The following is a 16718-nucleotide window of genomic DNA, read 5'->3' as shown; positions in this document are numbered from 1 at the left end:
TAGAGTGGTTCAGAATATCCAAATGATTAAGAGTTTAGCTTGGAATAACAGACCTAAATTTTAATCCTCAAACTATTTCTTAGTAGCTAATGATTTCAAGCAAGTTACTTAATCGTACCAAACTTCAGTTTTTTTCCCCTCTTTAAAGTGAAGGTATGAAAAAGAAAAATGAAGCTATGAGAACCTAGTAGAGTTACTGTAAAGATTAAATGAGGTAATGCATTAAAATGGTTTGCACAGTGCCTGGTAGTTAATACGTGTTCGAGAAAGTTGCTTATTTTAGGTATTATTTTTTTGTGAGCATGGGTGGGTATATGGATTTCAAATGGGAGATGATGAAGGAAGAGCTTACAATGACATCAGCTTTATTTTCATATTGTGTCTTCTTCTGGCAAGAATAGTTTTTGCTTGCTTGTCTGCCTGCATGGTATTGTGTGCTTACTCTTTCTCTCTTAATAGTATGACTTTGTTTTGATTCCATTATGCTTTGCACAGAGTGGGTATTAAGTAAATATTTGTTAACTGTTTTTGTCTTCAGAGATTATGAGTAGCATATTACTTATTTTTAGATAATCTGGTTAAAGCTCAGGTGAGCCATGCCCAATTTTGTCTTCATTAAGTTCACCACCTGGACTTTCAGACTTTCAAACAACTGGGTTTTTTCTCTCTAACTATTGCTGGCTGTTGCTAGGTTTGAGATTGCTGCTTCACCTATTATTACTCTCACAAAGAGACACATAGACACATCTGTGGGAATTAATTTTTATGTTTCTGACTGATCTATTCCATATTTTACAATTGCTTATTCACCATCAGTAACAGAAACCATGTAACTATATTCCTTATAGTGCTTACCCAGTCAGTTCGTCTTCTTTGGCTTGGGAACTTTAGACATCTAAGTATTTTCCTTTCTCCCTTCTTTCCATGGTCTGTATGTTAAGTGCTATGTGGAATGCAAAGATGAGTTTTACTAAAAATTTAAAGAACCGAAGAAATTTCAGCACTTAATTGGAAACTTAGATACATTTAGCAAAGAGGTGCTGAGCAGAGCTAATTCTGGAAGCCTTTTCTAAAATAATAGAGCTCAGGTTCTATTTGCTGTCCTCTGAAATAATGCTTCTCAAACTTTAAATCTGAATTTTAATCATTTGGGAAAACTTGTTAAAATGTAGGTTCTGATTTAGTAGGTTCCGGGTGGAGCTGAGATTCTGCCTTTCTGACCAGCTGCCAGGTTATGCTGATGCTGCTAGGTCTGTGGACCACACTTTGAATAGCAAGGCCTTATAGCAGTGTATGTGATCTGACCAGATACGTGATGAACTAGTAAAACACAGTTTGCCTTCCATTTACATTTTAATGGAAATTAATTGTATAAAATATCTTAGAGCTGGCAAATTATTTATATTAAATATAAATATCAAAGATAAATGAGAAGAAGATCTATTTATAGCTTTTAGCTTCAGTGAGGATGAATTAGGAAGCATATTTAAATTAGGATTAGGGGTTTAGTTTAGCTGTTAAATATTTTTGACATTGCCAGGCATTTTATTTCTGCCTGTACCCCCATGAATTATTACAACAATCCTGTAAATTAGATTACTGTTCTCATTTTGCTTATAAAGAAATTGAAATTCAGGGACGTTAAACAACTTCCTTAAGGTTTCTCAGTAAGTAGTAAAGCTGGGATGAGCTTAGATCTGACCTCCATGCTCATTCATGTGGCACTGCAGTAAGGTGCCTTCTCTAAGATTGGTTTTCTGGGAAATGGGCTTTAAATAAATGTTTAAAAATGTCTTATGGAACTCTCTAAAAGAGTTTGTATGTTTATCTGGGAAAGATAGTTTAGTTTTGTCAGTCTTTACAGAGTTCTGTGACACTGTGGCGATGGAAGGGGTATGTCTCTGACTGTGTGCACACACACACGTATACCTTAAGTGAGATGCAATCTTCTAAGGAGATACTTTCTCATCTCCAAAAACAGAGGCCTGAAATAGATGATCTCTAAAATTCCTTTAAGCCTAAATATCCTATGATATATGTGATATTTTTGTTTTTGAAAATGGATTGTGAAATAAATGGGAGGATTTGAAACATGTCTACCAGCAGATGGCACCCCAACATTTCTCAGCAGACAACCCTTAGCTATTCTCTAAGTAGAGACTAGGCAAAACTGGAGACAAGGAAACAACAAATCTCATAACTCATTAAAGTACAAAATGTTTCAGTTATAACTTTGATGGAAAATGTATCAAGTAATAGACCTTTATATATGCAAGTTAATAGTAAGTCATAATCCCTTACAGTGCTCCACGGCACTTTTCACCATGCTCTATTATAGCACTTATTAAGTGAATTTGTATTTGTTAACCTCTTCATTTTCCCAGCTAGACTGAGATTTTCAAGGGCAAGATTATTATTTGGACCCAAAGTTGCATGTGGGGATGGGCAGACACACTACTTAGCCCATAGTCAGGATTCAATACATTTTTCTCCCTTTTATCTCCCCACAAATTGGTTGAGAATTGCCTTGAAAGCAAGAGAACATTTCATGAACCTTGGTCCATGTAAGCCTTTGTTTTATTTTTTTCCTTTCAACAATTACCTATAGGCACTAACTCTAATATGTTTGATATTTTTGAATTCTTGTCAAATATATTGTTTTATTTTTACCTATACTATTATGCTATATATCTCATTCTATTTTTATCTTTGCATTTCTTATATATCATTGTATTTAAAGCCCATTTATGTTGTTGTATATACATTTAATTCATTGCTTCTAACTGCCCTCTCCTCATTTTACTTGTCCATTTCCCTTGTAATAGACATCTGGTGCCTCCAGTTTCTCAGTATTAAAATCGACGCTTTATTGGCCATCCTTATTCAAGTTCTCTTACGAGCCTTTTGTGAGTTGCTTGGGCATTTAAGTTTATAGTGGGATTTCTGGGTCTTAGGGAATATGTATGCATACTTTTACTAAATATTGTCAGATCTCTCTCCAGAATGGCCCAACCAGTTTACACGCCCATCAGCATGTAAAAAGGTTTTGAATATTTGATAACACCTCCACAAATAGTGTTATCAAATATTCAAATTTTGCCAATCAGATAGTCTAAAGTGAAGACATTTATTGAATGAAGGAATAATCAGTTGAGAATCCATTAAGGCAAATAGGATATATAATATTTACTTAAATAACTTTACCACTTTGAAGATGGACACCACTATCAGAACTTTCGTTATCTAAACTTAGGGACAGAATAGATTCCAATAATTTTTTGAGATAGTCCTTTGTATTTGAAATCTTGCTCTTCATTCCCTGAAGCCTAGGAATCAAATAGATTCAAATAACAATATTTCTTGTCATCTAAACTTGCTCTCTGAAACTAGAAACCAAATAGAGGTATATAAGCATAGGATCCAGAGGCCCCTCTCCAAATCAATTATCAGTATCTGGGGGTGTCTTGTGCATGATTATTTTTAAAAAGCTCCTCAGATGATTTTAATATGTGGCCAGGGCTGAGAATCACTGACCTATACTCTCAAGTTATTTTTATTTCGTCCTGAAGGGAAAAACATTTTTAAGTATTTAAACACAGTATTGTGCTGACAAGCCTTCAGAAAATCAAAAGAGAAATTTGAAATTTAAAATTTGAAATTTAAGTGTCTAATGAAAATGAAACCTATTTTCCAAAAGTTATAGCACATCAATGTCTCTAGGTGACTGAAAGGACTAGAAGAATTGAGAAATTTGGTGAGATTTAAGGCTGGTAAGGTTTAGCACAATGGGTATTGAACTAAGGAAGGACTTAGATCTGCTTATATGGGGACAAACTAAGCACAGTTAAGGTATTTAAAAAGGTCAAAGTGTGCCATTAGCCTGGGGAACAAAAGAAAATAGTCATTTTTGGGGGGTCAACAAATATACTTGTGTTCCATGCAATTTTTTCTTACAGGACCAATATCTCAATGTTGAGACTAAAATAGGAGGTATACTGAGGTAAATATATACATGATTAATAATATTTCATTTTCTTAGAAATATCTTTAGCATTAATACTTAGAATTGTCTGACTGGAAAAGTGGTATAGTGGAAACTATAAACAACTTATAGTTGTTTGAAGGTATATATAAACTGTAGTTAATGAAGCTATAGAACATGTGAAAGGCAATCTGAATTTTTGTCCTGGGACATTATGGACATATAACATATATACATGTAACTTTTATCTGTAAAAGTTCTCAGTCATTTTCAATAACAAGCCTACCAAAGCATAGTCTAGTTATCATTCAGTAGAGCTAGGCTTTAGTCTAGCATTTTGAACTTTTTGAATCTTGATTTCCTTCCCTAAATTATGAGGATAAACCTTGTCTTATCTGTGCTGTGAGCATAAAATGGAACCATATACATGTAGGTTATTATTATACTATTTTATACTATTTAAAAACCTTAGGTTTCAGGTGTATAAATTTCTTCCTGCCTTATCTATGCAAATTTTATTTATTTCTACCATGAAATCCAACCAGTGAAAATGATTGTTGAGTAAATTATGTGCCAAGAGCTAAAGAAATTACCTCATTTAATTCTCACAACACACATAGAGGGAGGTATATTTATACGTATTTTATAGATGCGAAAATTAGGGCTCAGTGAGAATAAAGGACTTGTTCAACAAAGGTCACATGACCAGATAGTAAATTATAAAGTAGGTTTTAATTAAAGTCTATTGAACTCCAAAGCCCATGCAAATTACAGTATAACATGTTTTTCAGGATTGACCTGAATGTACAAATGAACTAGGATAGTAATGAATGTGACTTAGGACATGAATACTTTTAACCTATTTTTCTTGGTTGTCCACCTATAGCAGTTTCTCAAATAACTGTCATCCCTACCCCCAAACATGCTAAAGGATTTCAAACTCAATTCATTAGTTAACTACATTTAACAATGGGAACAAAACCCATCCAACTAGAGTAGAATATAATGAGGTAGAATAATCATAGAGCTGTGAATTTCTTTCCCCTTCACCTTTCTACATGAAGAATTTGTTGTCATTTTTTGCTCCTCTTAGCAGGACACAGAGTCTTTGTTATTCCATAGCACTGTCCTTTGCCCATTGTTGTCTCCCCTCTCCTATTGGAAAATTGAGAGATGTAAAACCTACTTAACGTTTTTCTTTTTTCAGATGCTATTCACAGGCAGAGGAGCCTGCATAGTTAAAATACGTGTATGTGCTTTCATTATCATTTTTATTTTATTATTACATTTGTTGACATCATATTAGAGATGACCTTTTGTTTCAAGTTTATCACAGAGCTATTTGTGCATATTTTAATTCTTGCCCTAGTCATCAATTGACAGGTTGTAATTATGGCAAGTGTGGGAGAAAAGGAATAAGAAATGACAAGAAACAAATAGCACAATTGTTACCATATTTTAGAATTTATAAACTACTTTTTTTATACATAACCTTATTAAATTCTTACTCTATTTTAGGATATTAACTTTACAGAGTAGGCAGCTGTGACTGGAATAATTAAAAAATTTACCCAGGATCACAAAGCTAGGATCTGGCAAAGTCAGGATTTAAACTCAGGTCTTCCAATTCCTAGTCAAAGATTTTTTTCCATTATACATTGACAAGTTGTTATAGAGGGTATACAATATTTTCGCTTACTCTAAAGTGGAATGTGGTGGATTAGAACACAGATATAGGCTTTGGAGTCAGGTAGTCCTGGGTTTCAATGCTTGCTGCTACTTTTTAGCTGTGCACCATGAGAAAGTTACTTAACATTTCTGAGTCTCAATTTTTTCATATATAAACTAGATATAATAATGACTTAAATCTACCTTTCAGAGTTATTCAAGAAGATTAATAAGAGAACACATGTATAGCCTTAAGTAAGATGCATGGACCATAAGAGCTCAATAAATAGTAATCATCATGGATAAGTACACAGGCAGTGAGTGAACTGGCTGCTATAGCTTTATGCTTCCTAGTTTCAGTTATGGTGGAAAGAATTATTTTTCTTGCTATTAGACATCTAGGTATAGTTCTCTCAGAAGGGAAATAACTTATTGCTTCGAATGTTTAATGAAAGGAAAGGGAGGTGGTATATGGAGTCACTGAGTTTGTGACAAGTTAAAAGTGAGAAAAAAGCATAGGAAAAGGGAAAAGAAATTATTGTAGTCAGGGTGACCGTCATTAAAAAATATGCATATCTTACAGCAACATTGTATGCTACAAAGTAGAATTTGGCCATACGCACTGGATATATCATTGGTCCCAGTTACCAGTCCTAGTACCTTTTTTGGCTACCAGAATATTTCCACTTGTCTGAGGTGAAATGATAAATATTACAGTGATTTTTTATGAAGCTAAATTTATTCAGTATAGACATTTGCTCTTTATTTTCACATATTTCAGCTTTTTTTTTTTTTTTTGGCTGTTAAAATGTTCTTTTAGGAAGTAATAGTGATAAGTAGTTGATAGATTTTTTTTAAGGTTCATACTAGACAAAATAAAGAGCTGGCAAATGTATGTCAGCTCTTCCCCACTAGCTAATATTATTTTGAAATCCCGTAGTCTGGAAATCGCTTAACCAGTTAATCTTCAAGATTTCTTATAGGTCTGGGAACCTGTAAGACTCCTATATACCAAAGGAATTTATAAGGATCATTCAGTAATATCAGGCAGAGCATTTCCAAGGAGGCTTCAATGCATCTAGTTCCCAGTAGTTTATATTTTATGCAGAGACCCAGTTGTTGCCCCCTAGGAAATTATAACCTAAGACAGAACAGAGATGCAGAAGATAGGACAGAAATATCAGTCTATTACATAGAGTAATAATTGGCAAAAACCATAATATGAGAATTAGGGGCTAATTGGAAAGAGTAGCCATGTGGAGCTCTCTAACCAAACTAGAAAAAAGGACCAAACAATTAGGTCATCTTGGAGTCAACCAGGACTATCTGGAACCCCTTAAATGTTATTGAATTGCTTTCTTTGTCTTGATGTCCCAGGGCTGGACATGACAATAGAATTTCGATGGGTAGACTAGAGAGATGGTTTTCATCAGGAATTTTAAAATAAGGATTTTGTATTGTTTTTATTTTTAAACCGCATACAGGTTCTGATGAAAACATCAAATACTGGTTAAAGTAAGTAGGCCACCAATTACAGAACAGTTGGGTCTGTAAGCAAAAATTGTGGATAAAATTCATAATTAAGCAGATTCTCATTATACCCAAGTTCATCCTTAGTCACAAGAGTAGGTATTTTTTTCCCCAGCTTTATTGACATATAATAGACAATTAGTTGCTCATGTTTATATTGCGTAATTCAATGAGTTTTTTTTTTTAAATTATAGTTGGCACAAAAGTGGGTATTTTTTTTGAAAGGTCCATTAATTATAGACATCTAGTAAATGATTTCTTTATTTTATTCGAGTGGTCTTCCTCTGGTCCCAGTTAATGTGGCTTCTAAAAGTACATTCACTTGTAAGCCAGGATGTTTAGGGCCTTGAAAAATCTGTCTCCTTGTTAAAAATATATAATTGGTTTTAATTCTGAATATAGCAAATGAACTAATGACTTCCGAGTTTGCAAGATAAAAGTATTTCCTGGAGGAGATGACCAGGAAAATGCTAATAACTGGGGAAACAAGTTACTGAACAGAAATCTGACAAAGTTTACTGTGACAAATAAAAATATTTTTTCACATCCTTCTTGAGAGAAGTATATGATTTTAGTGTGTTGAGCATGATTTGATTTGCCAATAATTTATTTCACATACATCTATCGAATGCTTGGGTCTAGAGATAGAAAGGTGAATTAAAATCTTTGCTCTGTCAGGCTGTCAGCATCTCTAGGAGATTCTCAGTGCATATTTTAAAGTTACAATAATTTCTACTGGAACTTACACCATACTACACACACATACACAGAAACACACCCACATTTTAAAGGATCTAGGTGTGTTAGAAATTTTCAGGAACTGAAGGAATCAGGTCTAAGGGACCTACATCTATTAGACCCATATCTAATACTTGAGTATATAGCAACTTGGTATTTGTTTATTTATTTATTATTTTTATTTTTTAAAATCATTTTTTATTATAGCGAACTTGGTTAACAAAATCCAATAAGTTTCACGTATGCAATTTAACGGTAAGGCATATCTATATATTGCATTGTGTACAACTTGGTTTTTAAAACCATCTTTAAATAATACGCCTTGGGTTTTCTTTCTCCTTTGGCCCTTTCTCCTTTTATGTGGTCCTACTTCTAGAAGATCTTCATGGCACTTCCCAGTCTAACCCAATCTAATATCAGTTGAAGGTCATCTACTCTAGCTCTTCTCAGATTCCTTAATCCTATCTGAGGGGAGGGAAAAGCAGACAGGGTGCCATTTCAGTATTTGTAGGTTCTGAGACTGCCCTTTGAGCATTGACCCTTGGGAGAAAATTTGCTCTACACTTTATAGTTTTACCTGTTTGATATTAGGAGGCCCCGGACGCTCATGTATACCTATACTGCATAAAGTAGTTCTCTTCTTCTGCCAAGTATTTTGGCCCATTTTGTCTCAGAAAGAAGCCAAAAGTGGGCCCAACAGTCTGACTCCACAAACTGGGCCTATCCTTTCTCTGCGCGCAGTACCGTGGGTCCCTGTTCGCTGAGCTAGAGCAGGTGATGTACCGCGGGCGCGGTTCAGGGAGGGTCTTGTGCATCCAGAGTTACGTGTGGGCCGACTCTGGCAGACTTCTGGACCAGTTTGAAAACCTAACTGTGTCACTCTGTTCCTCTCCAGCACTATAAAGGCGCATTTCCCAGCAGCACGGATAAGCCCAGGGTTGACTTCGAGGAGGGGCGGCTCTGCTCGTGCAGTGAACTAGAGGGGCCAAGCAGTAGCTCTGATCAGCCCAGCACCGCCCAGACTACCCAAGAACAGAGCAGGTTGCTTTGACTTGGCCTAAGTCAGCGTGTATTGAAGCCCCCAAGACACTTTCGCTTCGGCTGCAGGCAGAACAGAGCTATCACAGCCTGGGCCCCTTTGCCCCTGCGGTCAGATAAGCCCTTTGACCTGGTCACTCTGTGTATTCCTTCTGACTACTCTTTGCCCTATTGAGGCCAGAGGATACTTCCGAATGGCAACCCGTCGCATCGCAGAGGTCCCGATTTGTGTCCATAAAATCTCCCTCTGCACTCTATGCTTTGGCAGGAGTCACAGTTACCGCTGCAGGACCCCTCTGCAACTTAACCGTCCTTGCTCTGCAGCTTCGACCCCAAGGGAAGGGCCTGGAGCGGACGAAACACCGGACGCTGTCAGGACAAACAGGCGCGCGGCTGGTAAGGACTCTTTAGCGCCCAGGGCTGGCGCTGAGGCTTCGGAGTCGGGGAGGGAGGTAGAACCGCCCTCCCCAGAGGCTCGCGGGGAGGGAATTAAAAACAAGCCGTCCCGCCCCGTACCCGAAACTTTACGACAGTACTGTTTCGATCCTCCCTCCGCTTCCTGACCCTAGAGGGTTAAATCAGGAGGGTACAAAGCCACCCCTTCCTCCTACTTCCCGCCCCCACCCCACCCCCTTACCTTTAAAAAGTTAAAAAATGTCTGCAGTCGAAATCTCTTAAAGGGGCGGTGCTGGTGAACGAGTACTCTTGGCACGAGTCGCTGAGAAGGCTGGCTAGGGGCGTGAGTTCGCTCCACCAGCACCAAAACACAGAAGGAAAAAAAAAAAAAAAGAAAAAGAAAAAAGAAAGAGCGGGGGGGGGGGGAAGGAAGGGAAAAAAGGGGGGGGGGAGAGAGACACACACTTTAGATAAGGACAATTAGTCACCAGCGAGACCCTGTAGGAAGAGAGGTTTAAATCAGAGGGTTTAATGAGGGTGCTCTGTGCCTTCCCTGAAGCCATGTCCTCCAGCAACTCCTGCCCCCCCTCGTGCCTAGCCCCGGTGGCTCTCTTCTTGGCTCTGTTGCTCCATCTCTTCCTTTCCTCCCAAGCTGGAGACAGGAGACCCTTGCCTGTAGACAGAGCTCCAGGTTTGAAGGAAAAGACCTTGATTCTGCTTGATGTGAGCACCAAGAACCCAGTCAGGACAGTCAATGAGAACTTCCTCTCTCTGCAGCTGGATCCGTCCATCATTCATGATGGCTGGCTCGATTTCTTAAGGTAAGGCAGGGGCTTCAATGGATCATTTTTTTTTTTTTTTTTTTTTTTTTTAGTAACAACCCTCACCCCTTCCTATCCCCCATTCCAAAGGGGGAAGAAGAAGAAGAAAGTAAGTCAAGCAGTTCTCTCAAAGAGAAGAAAGGAGGTTTTCCTCCTCCTGGAATATTTGCTGTGAGGCTGTAACTGGTGATTGAGAAAAGCAGTGTTTTCTATTAAGATGCACATGTTTGCAATGCAGAAGGCATTTCAGAAACTTATCAGTTATGACTGAAAAAATGTTGTGCTTACATATATTCACAATTAGCCTTCCCATCTTCTGAAAAAGAAACAAGAGGTTCAGGACAGTTACAAAAGCGAAGAAAAGGCTTCGGGCAACAAAGACCCTAGAGGAATGGATGTGTGTATCTGAGTGTGTGTCTGTGTCTGTGAGTGTTCAAGTGGGGATCGCACGAAAGTGGAATTTTCCACGGAAAGGTTGTTTGGGCACTTGTCTCCAACTTCCAGACAGAAAACAAATTTAAGCAGAGGCTTGAGCAGTGGGAAAATTGGGTCAGATTAAAAATTTTTATTTTATGTCCTCCACTGTTGCCTCCAGACTTAAGGACTTTGTAAGACGCTTCTTTATAGACCGAATGGAGAGTCCCTCCTCCTTAAATCTCCTGCGGTAACTGCATAGTTTAGTTTTTCTTTAAGGAAAAAAAAAAAAATCCCCCGCTCGGGTCATAGCATATATAAGGAGAGCAGAACAGGTCCTAGAAAATACTCTGTGGATGTTTAGAAGTTTGAACCCGTCACTAGCCGATTAGTAAACCCGGAGGTTTGTGATCACGGATCCCCTTACTCTAGAGCTTGGAATCTAATTGGGCTCAGCCTTTCCTTGGTTACTGTTAAGTAGTTAGGCAACCACTATCCCTTCTCATCAGGGACAGAGTTGCAGTGTAAAGTAAGAAATAAATAAATCATCTGTAATGTTGAATCCAAGTGTTGAGTCTTTAAAAAATTCCCTCCAAATTGGAGCCTCAGCTGTTGGCTCTCCGTGAGAGCGCTGAGCGCTCTCATTCCCTCTTCTCCACCCTGAGGCCGCGTCCACCGCTCGTTTCGTGAGTATCTTTTACTCCTTGCGAAATTCGAGGTTTGATTCTCAGCGTGCGCCTGCCTCTCAGCTCTCCGGATTATTCCAAGCCTTGGCCGGGTCAGTGGGCGCCGCAGGTAGCAGGAGGCGCAACGTGGGGGCACTCCTTCCACGTGGAGCAAGCGCTGCCCAAAGACAGTGGCTGCTGCCACCGCCTCCGCCTCCGCGGCCGTTTTGGGTCCTGATCGCGCCTCCGCCGGGAGGGCGGGAACAGCTCTGCGCGGCCCGGCGTCCTCCTCGGAAGCTCTTCTGTGCAGCAGAGCGTGTCTCAGAGCTTGTCCCCAGGTGGGGGGCGACAGGGGTTTGCCGAAATACACGCCCCACTTGCGTTGCACTTCTCCAGCTGCGCGAACTTCTTCAGGGTACCTTTTTAAAAAACCATCCTGTTAGCGCCAGATGCTTGCCACAGAAAAGACTCTGGAAGGCGGCTTTGGGGGGAGGGGGAAAGAAGCCGTGGCGGGGAGCATTTGCATTGGCTGTGCAGGCTTCCGGACGCACGGTTGTTGGAAATGCCGTTTCCGCGGGGCCTGATGGCGTGGCCACCTTTGCCTGCCGTGGGCCCACGCGACTCCGGGATCGCGCCGCCCTGGAACGCAGTTCTGGAGTCCTCCGCCACCCGACTGCTGGGGACCGCCTCCACGCAGAAACTATCCCAAAGCGGAGTCTCCGTTTTGTTTTCTCTCGTATCCACCCTTTATGATGCTTTCCTTTTGGATTTGGTTTTCAGAACCTGAACCACCAAAGCATTAAAAATAACAAGAGCTGGAACTCAACAGCTAGACCGCTAAGCATTAAGAGCAGCTCATTGCTTTTTCTCCATCCCTTCCTGAAGTAGCAGCGCTTGGCTCTTAAAAAAACCTATTAATGGAAATCCTGAATCTCAACAGACGTAAGAAATGCTATAGCGCTGGTGCTCCGTTGTGCAGGTTCCACATTTCGGCAAACCTCGCTTCCCAGCGCTGGCAAACAGCTGCAAGTAGGAAGGAGAAAAGACGGAGCCCGTTCGGGGGATGGAGAAGAGGATGTTACTTTTCTTGAGATCAGGATGAATTATTTCAGGAGCAAAAGAGATCTTGCCTTTACTGTGCAAGGCCAGGGGTGAGGAGATTTCGCAGAAAGGCAAGGATTTACCCCGGGAATCTCTCTCGCCCTGGGATTTGGGAGATGGATGCGGTTGCTATAAGGTAGTGGAAAAGGAAAATTAACTTTGGCATAAAAAAGGAAAGAAAAGGAAAGAAAAAAGAATCTCCTTGACTTCAGATGCCTAGTCTGAGAGAAAGAAGGCAGGGTGTACCTCCACGGATGTTGCGGTACACCTAGGACTCAGGAGGCAAATCCCAGCTTTCAGTGGAGAACTTTGGGAAAAGTTAGAGCCCAGCGGTCCGCGCGCTGCGCGTCTCCGCCAGCAGCGCCTTCCCGGCAGTGGCAGAGCCAAGCAACTGCGCCTTAGCCCTGTGTTCTCAAAAGTGTCCCCTTCCCCCATGCACGCTGTTAACAAACACAATCTAACCCTTTGGAAATAAGTACCTTTGGCGAGCAGCATCGGGGAGTCTGAGGGAGAGGGCTGCGGCCGAGATCCTAGCTGGCAGGGGCGCGGGGCGCACGTTAGGCTCCGCGGAGCCACCAGGATCCCGCCGGGACAACCGGCTGGGGCTGACACAGACGCAGACACAGAGCCCCCTTGCCCCAGCCAGGTCGTCCGTAGAGAGTGGGTGGAGGGCTTTGCTCGGTGCCCCGTAGCCTCTCGCCTTCCCCCGGCATCCTTTCCTCCCTCTTTCTCTACTCCTGCAGCTCCAAGCGTCTAGTGACCCTTGCTCGGGGACTTTCGCCTGCCTTTCTACGCTTCGGAGGCAAAAGAACCGACTTTCTGCAGTTCCAGAACCTGAGGAACCCTGCAAAAAGCCGCGGGGGCCCCGGTCCGGATTACTATCTCAAAAACTATGAGGATGGTGAGAACCTTGCTTTCCATTCTTGCGGGATGGGGAAAGTTTGGGGAGTGGGAGCCAGAATTCTGTGTGTGCTGGAAGGGCGGGGGTGGGGAGTGGGGCGCGGGAGTCGTGTGTGTGTTTGAGGGGCAGATTTGGAGGAGAGCCTGGTAGAAGCCCTCTTCCCCGGAAAAGCTGGTAGCTGCGGGCGAGGGCACATTGGAGTGTGGAACTCCTGATGTGATTGCACAAAGGGGGCTCGCCAGGTTGTCTTGCACCCGGCTGCCAGCCTTCCGTGGCCGCAAGCTGGTAGTCAAAACAGGCAGATTAGTCCTGTGGGGAGAAGATGCAGTGGGCTTCTCGGGAAAATTCAGGCAGGTTCATAGGCTACTAATGGCTTACGTTTTATTCCTAAAATTCTGGGGGAAAACATGCCTATTGTTTTTCTTATTTCTTGCTTTCCTGAGATGAGGATTCAGCTCTTTTTGAAAACCTATTCTTAAGTATTCCGGAATAATCCCTTTTCTATTAGTCCCTTGTTAGGGAAGGTTTGAAAATCTCTACAGTTAGTTTTTCAGACTATTTAATCTCAGAGTGACATTTTTTTTTTTCTGTTTGAAATTGGGGTTATAAATGCCAGCCTTCTTTTTCTGCCAGGATCATATGAGTTAACTGTTGGGCTTTGAAAACTCCAAACCCTATTCCAGTGTGAGAGGTCAGTCATTTTAGGGTTGAACAGTCTCATTTTTACTAGGGAAAAAATGAAAATGGTATTTTAAAAAATTGTTGAAAGGGTTTGGCATTTATGAACTTTCTGTGCAGGTAGAGGGACATACCTTCTTTCAAATAGGGAAGATGGAAATTGGTGGGTCTTCATCCTTTGAGGCTGTTTAGATTGGATAGAAGAAGCATTAGTGTCCATTCTTGGAGGGCTATCTCTGTTCTGCTGTTCCTTCTCATAAGTGAGCTACAGTTTTATTTTTAAAGGGTTCAGGGACAGTTTCTCAGAGCTTCCTGGATTTTGTTACATCTTGTCCTTATAAATCAGCAAAACAAAGAAATTCTGTTGTATATTTCTGGGGCTTTCACTGAATAGCAATTCTGGAGAGATATTGGGATTCATTTCAAGGGCGGCTGAGAAACTTTTTTAAAGTGCCAGAATGGAGGAAGAGAGCAAGGCTGAGGCTTCTTGAGTTTGAAATGTGAATAGGACTTACTCTTTTATATTATTTGCCAAGGAGTTTAGGTGTTTAAGTCTACATCTTTCTAAAGGTAAATGTCATTGCCATAAAAACGTGGATTGGAAGTAGATTTTGCTGTGATTCAGCATAAAGTGGTGAAAGGTAAAAGATCCTGTACAGGAGCTCTGGTGGTAATTTGACCCAGGGCCTTATAGCTCCCAGGGTCACTGTCAGGTCTGTAATCAGACACAAGAAGGGAGAATATTAATGGCTTTACTGATAAAACAGCTCTTCTATGAATCTATTTGGACTACTACTTTTTTAGTTTGTAGAAAAACTTGTAAGAGCCCCAGGTACTACTTGGGGGAGCAGGAGCGGGGAAAGGACCATTATAAGTTATAGGAATTGGACTTTTCCACCCAAACTTGTACTTAAGATTATATTACTGATTCATTGAGAATATGAGATCAGCTTAAAACGAAGAATACAATTTATTTCCTTTTTGTAAAAGGAGAAAGTGGGCATCATGGGGAGAAGATAAATTGGCAAAAGGCTGTACCCCATAAAACTTCATAGAATTAAAAAAGTCAAAAATAGAAAAGATCTACGAGATCATCTTCAGTCCTCCCACTTCAGGGGCCAGTGACAAGATCATTCCATATGGAATCCTTTTCTTGTTTTGTCCAACCTGGTATTAAATATCTTTAGGAATGTAGTTTTCACCACTCTTGTGGGAGACTGTTCTTCTGTCTCATAGTTTTTGCCAGCAAATTTATTCTGAAATTTCCCTTTATAAATATTACCCAAATATTTATGATTATTCCTCTTTGAATCTTTTAGATGTCTATCATTGAAATAATTTCTGTCCTTGGTGTGAGTGTCAGCTTAAAAAAAAAAAAAAAGGTTTCTTCTTAGCTGTTTTTTTAATCTAGACTACCTGGGTTTAATTCTTTTTAAACTTTCTTTAAAGTCATTCCTTCCAGACACTAATCTGCTTTATTGCTCCTAGCAGAACTCCCTTTGATTTATGTCTCCTTGGTAATAAGATGCTCTGAACTATATCAGTATTCGAGGCCTTAGGAGAGTTAAAGAGAATGGGAATACCCTATTTCTGCCCTTTGATGCTCACATATCCTTAAATCACCTTAAATCATAGTATTGTCTTTATCGTTGCATGTCGCATTTCAGAATTCAAGGCATTGGTATAGTCTCAGCAACTTTGCAAACATTATACTTCAGTGGTCACTTTTCAGTTGGTGATAATTGTCATCATGAGCATCTTAAAATAATTAGGTCTTCTTAGTAAATGACCCTATAATAGACACTTAGGGATAAGCACCTTATTAAAATAAAGATGTATTGACTTAAACATAATGTAGTATAAGATACACCTATTGGCACATTGTGACTGATGTAGTGAAGAGAATATGGAACTTGAACTTAGAAAGCTGCATTGCAGGCCTGGCTTTATCACTTATATAATGTATGGCCTCTCTATAACATATGAATGACATTATTTGCTTGGCATTGCTTCTTTGAAGGTAACGTGTGTAAAATATTTTGTCAATTATAAGCAGTATATGAAGGCTAAGAATTCTTTTATTAGTGTCAGTTTCAGAAAAATTAATATTTAAAGTGAGGTTATGAGTGAATCAGATTTGGTGAGAAAAGTTTATACAAAAGAAAGGAGTAGACTTAGGGAATTGTTTGAAAGGACTAAGAGAAAGTAGGAAAAATTGTCTTTAAGGAATGGAGGCAGAGAACATAGGGTGGCTTTTTTTGGTGTATGGTAATGAGAGAAGAGACTAACTTTAGTTTGGCTATATAGTAACATTAAAATGAACTGAATAGTTCCAACTTGGGTAAAATACATTTTTCTAGTTAACTCATTGATACTTCTACCTTGATATTATTTTTTGTTGTTGTTTTCCCCTGAATTAACAGTGCAATTAACAAGCTATATGGCTTTTATTTTCCAAATACTTTTTAAGCATTTAATGCAACTGCATTTTCTAGTTATAAAACTACTGTTTATGTATCACTTAGGGAGCTTCTTTGGTTACTCCTTTAATGCAATTACCTATTCCACTCTATGCTTGGGCAACTTGAATTTCATAAAAACATGGTGATGATGGAGGAATAAAAATAGGATTGTTCTTCATACCTTGGAATCTTACCCTTTGCCTGACTTCCTCTCTGTTCTCTGTGATGTTATGGTTTTCTTGTTCCCAACAAAGAAATCTTGGGTTAGTCTTTTGTTCATAAGTTTATTTTGCTCCAGTCTACCCTTCTTTGTTACATATTCAG

The 16718-nt window shown here is 39.9% G+C and overlaps 1 protein-coding gene across 10 annotated transcripts in view; it reads left to right on the top strand.

Annotated features, from left to right (window-relative positions):
• Positions 1-16718, top strand: part of HPSE2 (heparanase 2 (inactive)) — a 577707-nt gene that overhangs the window by 47242 nt on the left and 513747 nt on the right. For 4 of the 10 annotated variants that reach the window (XR_001599306.2, XM_036223429.1, XM_016164144.2 and 1 more), the window contains exons 1-3: positions 8572-9352; positions 10005-10173; positions 13097-13254. Coding sequence is in view for 9 of the 10 variants with exons in the window: in XM_036223429.1 (XP_036079322.1) it covers positions 9151-9352; positions 10005-10173; positions 13097-13254 (529 nt within the window). In the remaining variant the exon portion in view is untranslated. Of the gene's footprint in view, positions 1-8571; positions 9353-9785; positions 10174-10233; positions 12490-13096; positions 13255-16718 lie in introns of those variants that run through there. The other 6 variants (XM_016164143.2, XM_016164141.2, XM_016164139.2 and 3 more) reach the window with 4 other exon arrangements.

The sequence above is a fragment of the Rousettus aegyptiacus genome, unplaced genomic scaffold, assembly GCF_014176215.1.
Source record: "Rousettus aegyptiacus isolate mRouAeg1 unplaced genomic scaffold, mRouAeg1.p scaffold_m13_p_6, whole genome shotgun sequence".
Classification (NCBI taxonomy): domain Eukaryota; kingdom Metazoa; phylum Chordata; class Mammalia; order Chiroptera; family Pteropodidae; genus Rousettus; species Rousettus aegyptiacus.
This window is presented reverse-complemented; position numbering and strand designations above follow the sequence as displayed.